The sequence below is a fragment of the Apteryx rowi genome, unplaced genomic scaffold, assembly GCF_003343035.1.
Source record: "Apteryx rowi isolate R43461 unplaced genomic scaffold, aptRow1 scaffold_2, whole genome shotgun sequence".
NCBI lineage: Eukaryota > Metazoa > Chordata > Aves > Apterygiformes > Apterygidae > Apteryx > Apteryx rowi.
This window is the reverse complement of record NW_020448307.1, coordinates 154559-169154: the sequence shown is the minus strand read 5'-3', so window position 1 is coordinate 169154 and position 14596 is coordinate 154559. Positions and strand designations below refer to the sequence as shown.

The 14596-nt window shown below is 43.2% G+C and overlaps 2 protein-coding genes across 3 annotated transcripts in view; both read left to right on the top strand.

Moving 5' to 3' along the window:
* Nucleotides 1-148: 148 nt before the first annotated feature.
* LOC112964908 (C-terminal-binding protein 2-like) lies at nt 149-10987 on the top strand. The gene is made up of 9 exons (XM_026063523.1): nt 149-188; nt 505-659; nt 765-909; nt 3401-3607; nt 4223-4437; nt 5217-5347; nt 5497-5624; nt 6226-6346; nt 7439-10987. The coding sequence occupies exons 1-9, from the start codon at nt 149-151 to the stop codon at nt 7608-7610; spliced, it is 1314 nt and encodes a 437-aa protein (XP_025919308.1). The 3' UTR covers nt 7611-10987.
* A 295-nt stretch (nt 10988-11282) lies between these two features.
* Nucleotides 11283-14596, top strand: part of KDM3B (lysine demethylase 3B) — a 60403-nt gene continuing 57089 nt past the window's right edge. Inside the window, exons 1-2 of one of the 2 annotated variants that reach the window (XM_026063449.1) lie at nt 11283-11405; nt 11677-11776. In XM_026063449.1, the coding sequence (XP_025919234.1) occupies nt 11774-11776 (3 nt within the window). In that variant the 5' untranslated portion in view covers nt 11283-11405; nt 11677-11773. Of the gene's footprint in view, nt 11406-11588; nt 11777-14596 lie in introns of those variants that run through there. The other variant, XM_026063451.1, reaches the window with a different exon arrangement.

The window sequence follows — 14596 nt, the reverse complement described above, 5'->3', positions numbered from 1 at the left end:
GTGCGCCACCGCGCAGGCCCTGCGGCGGGGGCCGGCGCCGCTTCCTCCCAGGAGCACGAGCGGGATTCCGTCCCACGCGCGGGGAGACGAGCCAGGGCTTCACGGGCCGCTCGGGAGGGAGTTGGAGTCAGTACGCGCCGGTGCCGAGATGCGTGTGCGGGGGGTGCAGGCCGAAGTCAGCTTCGTCAGTAATTTCAGGAGCCTAGAATAAAGCGGCATGCTCATCAGTAGACCGTCTCTGTTATCCCATTATTGATAAAACATGTTTTTCTTTATGTATTAAAGTACTAGCAACAGAGGTTTCTTTTTTTCTAGTTTCTTTGTCCTGAAAATTGTTTGCTATTTATTTCTTTTGTTTTGACTAATCCCTTCCTAAATACTACAGAAGTTTAAAAGAACTAGTGGCCCGTTGGACCACTGTAAACATACGTATAGATTCATGCAAATGATGGCTGCAGAATTCCTGTCTTTCACGTAGTCACTCGTGCCAACTTTTTTTAATAGGCATACGACCTCCTATTGTGAATGGTCCAATGCCAGCTCGTCCTCTGGTTGCACTCTTGGATGGAAGAGATTGCACTGTGGAGATGCCCATCTTGAAGGATGTTGCTACAGTGGCATTTTGTGATGCTCAGTCAACTCAGGAAATCCATGAAAAGGTGGGAATGAAAGCATGCAAGCATTTGGGCATGGAGCTAGTTAACTCTGTGAGAGTAGTCAAAGTAGAGATTGATTGATTGTTTGAGACTGTTTTTTATTTGTAGGTGCTGAATGAGGCAGTAGGCGCTCTGATGTATCACACCATTACCCTATCTCGTCAGGATCTAGAGAAATTCAAAGCCCTCAGGGTCATTGTGCGCATTGGCAGTGGCTATGACAACGTGGACATAAAGTCGGCTGCAGAGTTAGGTATGGCAACACCATTAGGGCTCTGTTGCAACTATGACTGAATGTGAAGAGGAACACCGCACATGTTTTTCTGCTTTTTAACTGAGTGCATTTAAAACCTTTAAGTAGAAAGATTTGGAGCTGCTTAGTATCAGGCATCTTTAGGAAGAAGATAAATGACCGAGCTGGTAGGTGGCTTGGAAGGAAGATTTTGGGTTCTCAGATTACTCTGCTATAGATGTCACAGAGCCTTTGCTATTGTCTGGGATTCAGAAACCTAAATACAATGTCTAGATAATTTCTTCTTGGTGAGGTAATTTGAGGTTGTTTGTGGGGAAAGCATTGAGCAAACTGTAATGTCTGAAAACCTGCAAATGTCGATGTAGGGTAAACTCACTGTAAATACTCGATTATTGATTTTTTCCTGTTGGTTTTTATATGCAGGTAGGTTCTGATTCAACACCTTATTATAGATCCTTTTAGAAGCTTGGAGTTCAGGCATGCGAAGAGTCTCTGGGTCAGATGACAAAAAGCTGCTGTTTATTAAACACATGGCAGTGAGTCATTTGGACCTTGTAGTCTCCTTGGGGAGGCCCATCATTTGAATGCCCTGTGCCTTCTTTTTTAGGGTTGTGTCCATGATTTGAAACCTTTCCTAATGCAGAATAGGTTTAAGCTTAAAGCAAACGCAAGCATATATTTATAAAATTCAAACAGGCAACAAAATTTCAAGACTGTAAGAACAGGTAAGTTGCAAATAAATGAAGATCACATGTTTGTGTAGCACTTGAATTAGGTGTAAAGAGTCTTTGCATCTGAATGATTCAACTGAATATTCTCAAGAGTTCCTGGCAAGGTCTTTGGCTCTCATCCAGCCATTACATTTTCAGGTTGAGTTCACAGAAGCTAGTCCATGCCTAGGGGCTCTCTACTTTTTATAGTCCTAATTCATATTTTTGACTCATTCAGATTCAAAGTTTTCCTTTTTCCTCCCTGCCACAATCTTTAACAACAGGTYAGAGTTCTTTTGCCATCAAACTGCTGCTTCCCACTTTCACTTTGGAGGGACAGTGTGGTGTCCCTTAGGCATGGCCATATCTGTCTTCTCATGGATGTCCTCCATGCTTAACCAGGCCCTTTAATTCATTTTGAGGCATGACACCATTCCTTACGAGTTCTAAATATTCAAATCAGACTGAAGGGCTGTGGTGTGTGTTTGTGTTTTAATACGTCGTATTTCATGTGAACACGTTTGTATCTTACCTAGTTACGTAACAGATGAACATATGTAGTTTTTGGAAGTCAAATGAGATGTAACCAGTGAATGAGATTAGAAGAAGTTAGGTTTCCATCTCTCTTCTTCATCTCCTCTGTGTCTTCTGTGTGGCATTATGGCACAATTACGAAAGGACTGGATAGAGAAAAGGGGTCTGGTATCTGGGATTGTATATGCATATTGCTCTCCTYGTTCCCTTGGGAGAGCGTGGTCTGAGTTTATTTGAATGTCTGCTCTGTCATAGGCTTTCAAGAGATTGATACATTGCTGAATTGTATGTGCCTTCAACCATCACCCAGATTTCATTCCTAGTTTTCAGGTAGCTGGTGGACTTCTGAGGAGGAGGAGGAGTTGCCTTGGTTTGGCAAGTGGCTAGGGTTACACTGGGGAAGAGACCCATTTTTGATCTAACTAGTTGTTTCCAAAAAGCTTTTTCTCTTCTGAAGATGTGCCCATTCAGGAGCAGAAGATCCTTGAATAAAGGATAGTAGCAGTGAAGTGATGTTATCAGCCTGTTATTCTGGTAGACTGCTCAGGAATGACCAGGTTTTGCTGTAGTGCTCTGACATCTCTCTATTTCCTGTCAGTAATGTGTGCTTTCAGGACCYTAACTCTGGCATTAGTAATTTACCTGATGGTTCTAGCCATGGCTTTTATGGTCCCTTGTGGCTGTATGTTGATTCTAGAGTGGGAGCATTATGTGTTGCTATTTTTAAATGTAATTTCAAATGGATTTTGAGAGGCACCTATGGCTTCTGTCTGCATTTAATGAGTTACTTACTGTCACTCCTGGGGAAGCTGATGCTTGCAATGAGCATCTGGAGTGTGAGGCCTGAAAGAGCTCAACCATCTGTCTTCTTAATTCTTCTACAATCTGTCAGTTAATCTGTCAGGAATGCCTCTGGTGTAAGTGCCTCTTTTGGATGCAGACCTTTTAAAATAGTCAGTTTCTTTTGTTACTTGTATGACCCAGTTTTCTCATTTCAGCCTGTTTTTCTGGTGATGGTGACAATCTAATGGATGTTTATAAGCAAGGAAAGGTATTTTCTGGAGGTTAAAATGCTGGCTGGTCCCATCCATGTTGCTATAGAATCAGCTCCTGAAATGTATCCTGTGTGTTTTCTTGGCAGTAGTTCTGAAGCACAGAATTATCTTCTAGTCCTTGTGCCTAAGGAGCTGTATGTTGGTTTAGTGTTGTGATGCTAAAAATCTCATTTGAACTCTATGGCTTTGTAGGCATTGCAGTTTGCAACATCCCTTCCTCCTCAGTAGAGGAGACTGCTGACTCCACCCTCTGTCACATCTTGAATCTCTATCGCCGTGTTACGTGGCTACATCAGGCTATGCGGGAAGGGAATCGAGCCTCAAGTGTAGAACAGATTCGAGAGGTGGCTGGAGGCGCTGTGCGTATCCGTGGGGAGACTTTGGGCATCATTGGACTTGGTAAGTGATGGGGATTGTTAAACTAAAAAGTGAACTGTGAATGTTTTGGGGAACTTAGGAGTCACCGACTAAAAAATGGATAATTTTACAGCTGTTCATTGTGAAACACACTAACTCATATGGAATGCTAGTGCCCTATTCTGTGATGCTGGACATCTTCAAGAGTTGGGTATATGTCATGGGATTGGGGCTTTTCTTCCTTATTCAAATGGTTAGAAAAATTGGAACATTCAGACAGCTCTTCTTAGTGACTGTTTCCTTGTGTGATAAGCTCTGTATCATTAACAAAGCCACCTGAAAACTACCAGTTCCTTCCTCAAGCTCTTGTAATCAGGTTATTACTGCCTTACTGCCTCAGAGTACAGATTTGGCTTGAAAAACACTTCCTTTTACGCTAAGTGCAGGCTATTGCATGGGGAAAGACTAGCGTTAGCAGCATGGGATCAGCACTGAATAACCTCCTCTGGATCCCTGTGGCAATCCTAGGGGTTTCCAGGGCTGCAATATCTTGGGCCCTGGCAATAAACTCAGTCTAGGCTCCCAGTCTCCCCCAGTATCTTGTCTTTAAAGTTTGTTTTACTTTTCCTTGATGATTGTGGGTTTTCTTTTGTGAAGGCCGAGTTGGACAGGCAGTGGCTCTGCGAGCCAAGTCCTTTGGCTTCAACGTGATTTTCTATGATCCATATCTGCCGGATGGAGTGGAGCGATCCTTGGGTTTACAACGAGTAGGAACCCTGCAGGATCTACTAATGCACAGCGATTGCATCACATTGCACTGCAGCCTGAATGAACATAACCATCACCTCATCAATGACTTCACTATTAAACAGGTGCAGCAGGAGCTTGGTTTCCCCCACAGAACACTGTGGAAATGAATGCGAACGCAAACTGCTGCTTCCCCAGAGGCTGAGAGCGTGTGAATCCTGCTGCCTCTGCTGTGTGCCTCCTGCTGCCTTCGGGGGCTGGGAGCGTGTGGATCCGGGTGCCTGTGCTTTGTGCTGTATAGAATTTCTTGTTAAGAGAAGAATAGGACTGGCTCTTTTTGCCGAGTAATTTCACTTATAAAGAATGTTTTAGGTGATCAAATAGTTTCAAATTACCTTTAAAATGAGTAACTGCTGGTTAGAGCCAGGTGTGGTGCGGCTGGGACTAAGCTTCTTTATACAGCTCGGCCAAAGCCTCTCTGCCCAAGCCCACTGCAAAGCCAGTCTCGGGCTCTACTCCAGTAGTCTGTGAATGCTTTTCAGTGCTTTCATGAGAGACACCTGAACATCAAAGTCCAGCTTTGTATAACTGGATACTTGATTCATGTCCTCTTTCTTTTTTTAAAGTAATAGGATGACTATGGAGTGCAAAACTTGAGCTCCACTTCTACCCTTGTTGTCTTGTGGTTTTATTTGTTTTTAAAGCAAATTTCTCAAGCATTGCTTGCAGGCGTTTCCCCTGTGGTTAGCTTTGCAGTGAGAGCATTCCTAGTCTGTTCTCTGACTGTCCAGACCTCTTCTAATCACTGCAGGCTCCTGCTCATTTCCAGTAGACTTCCCAAGATTCACTTTGCTTCCATGAAAAAGTCTCATTCTCAACCCACTTAATTTTTTTCTTTTTCCAGATGCGCCAGGGCTGCTTCTTGGTGAACACAGCCCGAGGAGGGCTGGTAGATGAGAAAGCCTTAGCACAAGCCTTGAAGGAGGGGAGAATCAGAGGAACAGCGTTGGATGTGCATGAGTCTGAGCCTTTCAGGTAACACTGCATCTGTGTGCCTACTGCTATTCTGGGACTCCCCTGCGCTGGATGATTCTTCCATTTCATTTGAGTTACGGTGATACCTGGGAGGACAGATGGGGTGATCACTTTCGGGGAGAAACCACATTTGTTTTTTTTCATCACAGCTTTGCTCAGGGGCCCTTAAAAGATGCACCCAATGTGATCTGCACCCCTCACACAGCCTGGTACAGTGAGCAGGCTTCCATTGAATCCAGAGAAGATGCAGCTAAAGAGATCCGCAGAGCTATTACAGGTAATGAGGAAGGTTGTGTGCTCTGCAGCTGCTGCTGGATTAGGATTCTTTTGTTAGTTCACTGCAAGGATTATGGAATGGGAACTGCTGACTGTTCCTAAAACTTAGACTCAGTGATTTGTCTCTCGAACTAGAGTATGAGTTGATAATTGGCTCTTTGTCTTGTAAGAATCTTGTAGCTAATGCTGGAGTGGCGCTTCCTTGGGAAGGCTTTGTACCTCTCACCTTTTACATCTTCTAAATTCTTTGCAATAATTCCTCAGACAGTTATACTGTACACCTTATTCTGGAATAGTGCACACTGTCTCCTGGGGAAGGTGCGGCCTGGCAATTGCAGTTTACATGGCTATTAATTTCTCCAAGATCCCAGAAGTGGGAAGGAAGGCTCAGTTTCTTGTATTCTCTAGAGATCAGTTGTTCATAAGAAGAATCTCCCCTGCCCAGTGTTATCCTGTGGAAAGTAGATGAGAAGGGATGTTGAGCATTTCCTTTCTGCTTTCCTTTGCAAATACTTCTGGAAATAAGTCCCTCTTATTTGTCTCTTTGGTTTTTGTTTTTTTTTGTTTTGGTTTTTTGTTTGTCATTTGTGGTGCTCCTGCAGGTCACATACCTGATGCTTTGAGGAATTGTGTTAATAAGGAGTATTTGCTGTTAGCAGCTCAGTGGTCTGGTATTGATCCTGCAACTGTGCACCCTGAACTCAATGGAGCTGCAGCTTACAGGTGAGATAAGTAGGTTGTCTGAATTACTGCTTTTATGAACAGATATCTTCATGCTGAAGTAGGCCAACATCTCTCTTTGGGTCTGAGAATTGCTTATGCCTGAAAGCAGATGTATTCCTATATGATCTGTGGTATAGGCTCTTTCCAAAATTCTAACAGCAGCACGTCATCAATTGGCCTAGAGACACAAAGCTGCCCTTCTGAAACTGTACCAGGATTTAGTGTTTTCTTGATTGTGTTTATTACCAACTGGATAGCAGTTAATTTTTCCAAATCCTTGCAAGATAGGCCCAAGAGACTTCTGAGTATATGAAAACCTGCTAGGTGCCTGAAAAGGGATCTGGATCTTAACATTCAAAAGTTGTTCATATCATTATGGCTGTATAAGCAAAGAACAGTTATTTCTTATCTATACCACAAGCTTGGGCTATAAATAAGAGACTGGGTTACAAAATACATTGTTCAGTGGATGGGGCATTGGCCTAAACAAGGTGTATTTCAGGTTATTCATCTGTTAGAGACCTGCCAAGTCATTGTGGGCACGTTGCTTCCTTTCTGTTTTTCTCCCATCASTAAAGTAGGAAATACATTCTCTGAGATCTACACAGCTCCAGATATATTCACAGAGAAGACAGAGGGAGGCAGAATGGAAGTAAAGGGTTTATTAGACATTTATTAGTCTCTCCTATTTTTCATCTTATATCTGGCTGTTTTCTTAATTTAGCTCCTTAATTTTTTCTATCTTATAGCCTAGTGAGGGATAGCAGGCAGCTTGCACTTCTGCTGGTGGGGAGGGAATTTGCAGCCCTTCAGGGTACCTCCATGCAGTGTCTTACACTGTTTTCCATTGGAGACAAATTTTGTACCTGTTTTGTAAATGCTTAGTATGTAACCTGACCTTATCTCTGCCTGTCTGATATTAGGAAATAATTGACACTCTTCAGCCCTGTAGATATTTCCTGTGTTCTATCTCTGAGCAGTTTTGCTAGAAAGAGGGATTTGTATTCAGCAGGTGGGTGAGGGCACAACTCCTTTCCCCTTGCATAACTCTTTTGGACAAGCATGTAATTTCCATGTTTCTGTTGGTTTCAGGTTTCCTCCAGGAGTAGTGGGAGTAGCAACCCCTGGGCTACCGGAACCACCAGTAGTGGAGGGGATTGTAGCTCATGGGATCCCTTCTGTTTCTCACTCTGCTCCACGTACCCCTTCCCCAGGAGAGACGAGCAAACTGGATGCAGACAGAGAGATTCCTGCTGACCAGTAGCAGCATCTTTCTCTCCTTTTTTCTGGCAACAGAAAAAAATAGGAGGGTATGTCCTCCTAGGACCTTCTTTAACACCCTGCAGAGACCGTTTCCTGTTCATACGGGACAGGAGAATGCATTTCATTACTGGCAAACTTTAGCTCTTGCCTTTATTTTGTAACCCATTTAGTTTTAATCTCTTGATGAATCTTTCTCCTTCTCTGGGGCAGGGCAGCAGTGACCTTGCTTCCTTTTGGAAATACTTGGTTTAGCCAATGTGGTTTCCCATATATCTGCCTCGGTTGTCTGTAACAGGGAACTGTCCTTGTGCACTTGAACATAGGAGAGGCGGAGCTGCCTGATCATGGAGGTCCCCCAGTGCTCCTAACAACCAGACTTCAGTGCACATTTTTCAGCTGTGACATGTAGCAGCTTAAGTTTCATTTGGCTGAACCTCTTGAAGTATAGGCACGGGGAACATTAAGACAAGATTAGTGAACTGGAGAGGTTATGACTATTGTCTGTATTATGCCCTAGGCAGAAGGCAGCTTAGGCTCAGCTCTCTGTGTTACCTTGCTCATTAACCTCAGTAAGGTTTCTGTGAGAACAGGCATGGTGCAGGCATTCCTAGTTCTTGATCATATGAAGTTTTGTCTATGCAGTATTAGGCCCGAAAGTAAAAGCAGAAATAGTGACAGCCTCAGATTCAGTCTTGTAAATGATTTGGAAATGATTACAGTGTCATCAAATGTGTTCTGGTGGCCAGTGTGTTCGTGAGGCTTCAGAAGAGTTTGCCCTGGAGTCTGTGTACCTCAGAGAGAGCAAGAGAATGCAGAAATAGGAGAAACTTGCACCAGAAGGACAGCAAGTAGCAATAATTTGCAACTGCAATCACTGGTTCCTCGCACGCATGTACCTCACAGTCTAATGATGTTGTTTATCCACAAGATAACTATTATGTTAGAATTCTAAGCTTTGTCTGTGCTACAGAATTTCACTGGCATAACTGCGTCAACTAGAAGTAACACACCAGTGCTGGTGATGCTTGCATCTGTGCTGATGGAGAAGGCAGCTTTTAACAGTTGACCAAATTACTCTAGTTAGTGTAGCTCTGCTAGCATATACTGCATCTCCAGTAATGGGCTGTGCCACAGGAGCAAGACAGAGCTATGGGTAAGCCCTGCGATACAAAGGGAGAAAGAGAACGCAATTAGCTTATCACCTGAGGGCAAGGCAGGATTGTTTCTTTCAAGGCTTTTTCCGCTTCTCTGTCCCAAATGATTGTGCACCACTTCTTTGAGGGAGGAGGAGTCTTTGGCATAACAGGTTCCACGGGAGAAGATTTTTCTTAATTCTAAATCTTCTTTTAATTTCATCTTCTTATGCTTTAGTTATGGCCTTTCCATGCACACAGAACTGACAGCTCTCTTGAGATGCAGCAACTCCTGAATGATTTCTGTTGCTCAGGTATATTAAAATAGGTGCTGTTTTGGAGGCATGTGCTATGTGTGGGCCTGTCTGCCCTTTCTCCCTCTCTTTTTGTGTGTCTCTGGGAGCTGAACAGCTGGGAACAGAGTGGGAATACAACTTGATGGATGAACAATTCTARTATTGGAAGTGTCTAATAGAATTGCATACGGTTCAGTGAGGAGTGGACAAAATCATCTGTTTAGGCTGTTCACAGTTTGGGAAACTGAACAAAGCTTTCAGACTGTAAGTTTTCAGGCTTTTTTTCTTTTTCTGGTTGTAAATTATTCTCCAATCCTGCCTTCGTATACTGGCTTACTGTGTAACTTACTGCTGATATGGTGAGGTGATTCATTCCTTCTCCCCTACCCAATTGGCAATTCAAGGAAAGAAAATAGGCAGGAAGTAAACTTCAGGTGTTTCTTTCTTATGGATTTTCCACTTTAACTGTTTAGCCCTAATGAGATGATGATAGTTCTGTAGTGCTGAGTGTCTTTTTTGATAAGGTATCTGCATTGGTACAGGCTTTTGGGTTCTGTTTTCCTGAATGATGCTGATTCTATTTAAAATTCGTGTACCTCCTTGGCTGCTCAGGTTTAGCAGGCCAGACTGGGACTTCATGATAGGCACAAGTTAGAGGAGAACTTTTTGAGCAGAAGCCTAAAGCTCAGAAGCACTTCATTTGGAGCTGTACCTGAAATAATCAGCAGCATTTTGTCTTAGTTCTCTATCTCTAAGAAATCTAAATTTAACAAGCTACTGGCTCAGAAAGGTGTTCTTCTGATAGGCTAATGAGAAGAAGATTTCTTTAGGAACTGAGAGCTGATTTTCTTTCTATTGCTGTAGTAGGGAAGCAGTCTGTCAATAACTGCTGTTTTCTTATTTGCTGATGAAAATTTCTGTCCTGCTTAGAGGTTCAGGCCTGCAGATTATTTTGTGGTAAGGGGCTTCTAGTTATGAACTTTGCAAATACAGGGGCTCAGAGTCTTGTCTCTTCTAGAACAGAAAGCAAGATACATTTTAAGAGGCAGCTTTTTTTTTTTTTCCCCCAACTGTAAGTATCTCTGAAGACCTGTCAAATAACTTCTCTGAGCAGAGGAGAAGTGGAGAAGATCTCATCTGGGGGACACTGAGTTTCTCAATTCTTATATTTGGTGCCTAGATATACTGGTGACTGGTAAGAGTAGGACTAAGTAAATAGTGTCATAAGAAATATTTCTAACTATGGATATGGAGGAATTCAGCCTGACAGCACTGATGGTGGCTCTGTTTTATCCAATACCATGTAGGCTTCTGATTGGACATGAAAGCACCTTACCACATGATTAAAGCCACAGCAGAAGATACTGAGGTAAAATTGAGTTGAACCCTTATCCCCACCTCAAAGAAGGGCTCTCTTTCTGCTTGTAAAACTACTCCATTCTTATGGCATTAGTACCTCTGATTAATGTTGTGGACTGAACCTACTATCACAAAGAGCAAGGCTGTTCTGAACAGATTGCTCAGAGAAAAATTTACCAATACTAAAGTACTGTGTGGTCTTCCCCATCCCCTGAGTGCCAAATCCTTCTTTGATAGCACCCTCTCCTGTGTTGATACACTGGTTTGCAGCTCCCTCTCCCAGGTTTAGTGCAGTATAGAGAAGTGGAAGGATTTTTTTTTTTTTTTTCCTTAAAACACCATCCTTCAGAAGTAGTGTGGAGCTTTAATCCCAAAGAACAGAAGTCTCCCAGGGTGACGCAGAAGTGCCCTATCTGCACTAATCTGCTTACAGGAGGTGCTCACACTGTCCTAAGGTACATTCTGTTTGTCAGGGTCACTGCTGCTGACCAGCTTTTTTATAGAGGACTCAGAGTTTCAGAAATATATTTTTGTAGACAATGACTAAACTGTGAAACGTTTAAAAAATAAAGCATGTAAACAAAAACTTACAGCATTGTCCCCTGTACAGATGTTTTTCTCACTTCAGTTCTCTCCTGACTCATTAGAAAATGTTTGATTATTTCTTGGATATATTTTAATAAAGTTCTCCAAAGAACATGGCTGCTGTTTGTGGAGGGGTAGCCTGAGATACAATTTATTTTGAAGGGGAGGGTGGAAAACCTGTACAGGTAAGGGGCTGCATCAGTCCCAATTTCCTTCTCAAATTAGGTGAGTCAGATCTTCCCCACTGTTACTCTCTAGACCCATCACTCTGGCAAGTGACTTCCTTCGAATTCTGGAGGATTGACCATCATTTGAGACTGGAGGGGGCTGAATGGAGAAGCAGACACCTTACTGATTAAGGGCAGCTTTGGATGTAGCCTGGAGCTTGTCTTATCACATGACTTATGACAAGTTGATATTGTGGTGAGTGTTTTTGCAGCCTGTTAAGCCTGTAACAGCACTACTTGTCTTTACCTTTTTACAGTAAAATAATACTTGAAATTAATACATAGCAAAATTAGCCTGGGAAACTTGCTGCTCTAAGGTATAATAAAAGCCAATGCAGTAGAATTTAAAAAGGGTTAACAYTTATGTAGTTAAGAGAATATAAATTTAATTTAGTTCATGTTATATGGCCTACACGCCACGTGTCAATCATTAATGTAAGTTCGGAAACCTCTCCCATTCTTCGTAGATTATACCACTATTTGTCTAGCTGGTGTTGCTCACTTTTGGAACATCCAGCACCATGTTCAGGAGATGGAATATTGGAACTGCTGGCCTGGTTTATCATGGTAATTTCAGCTTTTCTTGGAGCTAGTGGAATGGGAAGGGGACATAGAACCACTTAGAATCTCTTGCATGGTGGTTCTGTTTTTTTTAATGTGTAACTAGTAACTAATTGTTTCAGTAGAGAAATTAAGACATGAGGGCAAAGCCTGTCTTGGTCTTCAAAGAATGTAGTACTCTGATCTTGGACTACTACGGCAATTCTCTTTCCACTAAACGCAAGACAATGGCTCTGTTATCCTTCAGTAGTGTTTCTTTTATGTCAGCTCCTGTACTTGTTTAAAAAAAAAAAAAAGCCATAGTAAAACAAGTAAAGTGTAGTAAATCAAAGCTCACAGATGCTCTACAGCAGAGGAAGACAGTGCTGAGTTCTTGTACCACTGATGTTTGTATTTGCATAAGTATTAGGCTTTGAACATTAACAACAACAACAAAAAAATGCTGTGCCTCTAAAAGTTGATGTTATACCTGAATGCTGAGACCAAGAAAGCATCCCTCTGACTAGATGACCTGTCCCAGCTGAAAGTTCTTCATGTTATTTAGTATCAAACCTTTTCATGAAGGTTATTCAAATAAAGCACATAGGCAGCTAGGAATAGAATGTGTTTTGCCAAGATGTCATGAACTACAAAAACCACATGCAAACAAATGCAAATTTTAGTTGGTCACTAAGAAAAAACTTTCATTAAAGAGATGGGGTTAATCTGACTGACATGTCAACAAAGACAGAACGCAGACTAAATGGAACTGCCTGTGAATGTTTTGTGTTGTCTTGCAGAATTTAATGCTTCAAAGACAATTGAAGAAAACCCTTACAGTTGTTGAAGCAAAAACAATTACTAGGTATTTGAAGATGGAAAATTAATTATGTGCATAACTTTTGGGAATGCATGTAGCTGTCTTTCCCAAAATACAAGCTTTGTTATGCTCAGTTAAAATTTTTCTAGCTTTGTATACTAAGCCATTAGAGATACCTTTCTCAGCTGGATTAACACTCACTTATACAGAATATTCTTTCTTGAGTAAGTATTTATGTGGTCATGCTGAAAATTTGACTTTGTTGAGGTAAGATTAATTTTTAGCTCCCTCACTTGAAGCATGTCATCCTGACTCCCAGGTATCTATGTACTATCTATCTATCTACTTTTTATAACTTTGCTAGTTTTCTTTAAAGGATTCCACTTCTCTACTTTGATTCCTTCTATCAGTTGCTATTCATATTATGGAAGAAAAAAGGTTAAAAAATATATATACACACACAGACATTGGTCTTTTTTTGGCCTTTGTTACTGGAGGGAGGAGTTCTAAAATAAAACAGAAGTAGGCCATTGCCAGGCCTTTCCAATAGACCTACTCTTGAAGACTTCATCTTGTCATCCACCTAACAGCATGCCTTTGAATCTGTTTTGAGAATAGCTATGGCTATTTCTGGTCCAGACTGTAAGGATGACTTGTAAAGGGAAAATATATCAAGGCTTGTGCAACTTCTTGCTGTTTTCTGATGTATTAAAAATCTGGAAATATGTATTTTTTATAAAAATATTAACACCAAAAGATTAGATTAACTTGAATATTTCTCTCCCCTAATAAGCATAGGCACAGCTAGTCTTTAAGAGAAGCTTTTTGTCTTTTTTTCACAAGTTATTAGATTGAACAAATGTAACAATGTTTCAAGAAGGTTGAGAAATCACTGATTCCTCTTTTAAACAGGTATGTTTTTTGGTGTTCCATCTCAGAAATGTATTTGTTCTGTGTAGCTGGTCAAACTACCAAAAGCAGAGCCAGTCTCCAAAAAACCCCAAAATTTTGAGCCTTCTCTAGGCATCATAATTTGTCTTTGACAGAGTTAAGCAGTACGTGCACAAGAAGGAAAAAAAAAAACTTATTTTCACAAGAATATCCTCTGATATTAAGTGTAGAATCTGCTCCTCATTCCAGTTCTATCAGCGCTATTTTATCTTTGCACTGAGTAATTGCAGAAGCAGAGCTGTACAACCATGCCATCCCGCTAGTAGCATAGGATTCTATAGTATTTTGTGTTTAAGTATGCTGAAAAGGAGAGGGGTTGGGGCGTTTTACTTATTCCAGGTGAGGACAGTTCAGATGTATCCGCTGGCCACGGCAGCAGCATCCTAGTGCGCAGTGACTTTGTTTCTTAATCACCTCCTGAAAACATGGCCTTTCAAAGTCTGTCTCACCTTGGAGGGAAGCAGCTGGGCTTGCGGCGGTCGGACACCGAGGTCACTCGTGTCAACCTGAAACATTCAGAACTGCCGCTTAGATCCCGGGTTTGAAACTGCTCTAGCACTGTCTGTGCGTTGGGTTAGTGCTTCCCGCTCCTGCCTTCTGTGATCAGTTCGGGCTTTGAACTCGACGCTAACCCGAGGCGGAGCCGGGCCGCTGCGCTCTGCCGCGGGCCGCGCCGCCCCCGCCCCGGCGCTCCCCCTCGGTCCCGCAGGGCCGCGCGCTCCTCTTCCCGGCCTGAGGCCGCGGGGCCCTCGCCTCAGCGCGGCTCCAGGCCCGGGCCGGGCGCGAGCGGGAAGCGGCGGCCGCGCGTTGGCCCTGGTGCTGGTGCTGGTGCCGGCGCCGGGCGGGGCGGGGCGGGCGCTGGCGCGGGGCATTGTGGGGCAGAGGAAGGAGGGGGAGGCTGCGCGGCCGCGGTGCATGCTGGGGCGGGGGCGGGCGGCGCTTGGAGGCCCAGCGCGGGGCAGGCGCTCGCTCGGTGTSTCGGGGCGGCGGCGACCGTTGGGCTCGGGCCGGCTCCGGAGGCTCCTGCCCGGCGGGGATGGCGGACGCGGCGGCCTCCCCCGTGGGGAAGCGGCTCC

What these genes read in the sequence shown, in the direction of transcription:
- LOC112964908 (XM_026063523.1), top strand. Translation starts at nt 149, where the DNA reads ATGCGTGTGCGGGGGGTGCAGGCCGAAGTCAGCTTCGTCA. An exon ending in GATCCGCAGAGCTATTACAG is followed by an intron (nt 5,625 to 6,225) that starts GTAATGAGGAAG and finishes GTGCTCCTGCAG; the next exon opens with GTCACATACCTGATGCTTTG. An exon ending in AATGGAGCTGCAGCTTACAG is followed by an intron (nt 6,347 to 7,438) that starts GTGAGATAAGTA and finishes TGTTGGTTTCAG; the next exon opens with GTTTCCTCCAGGAGTAGTGG.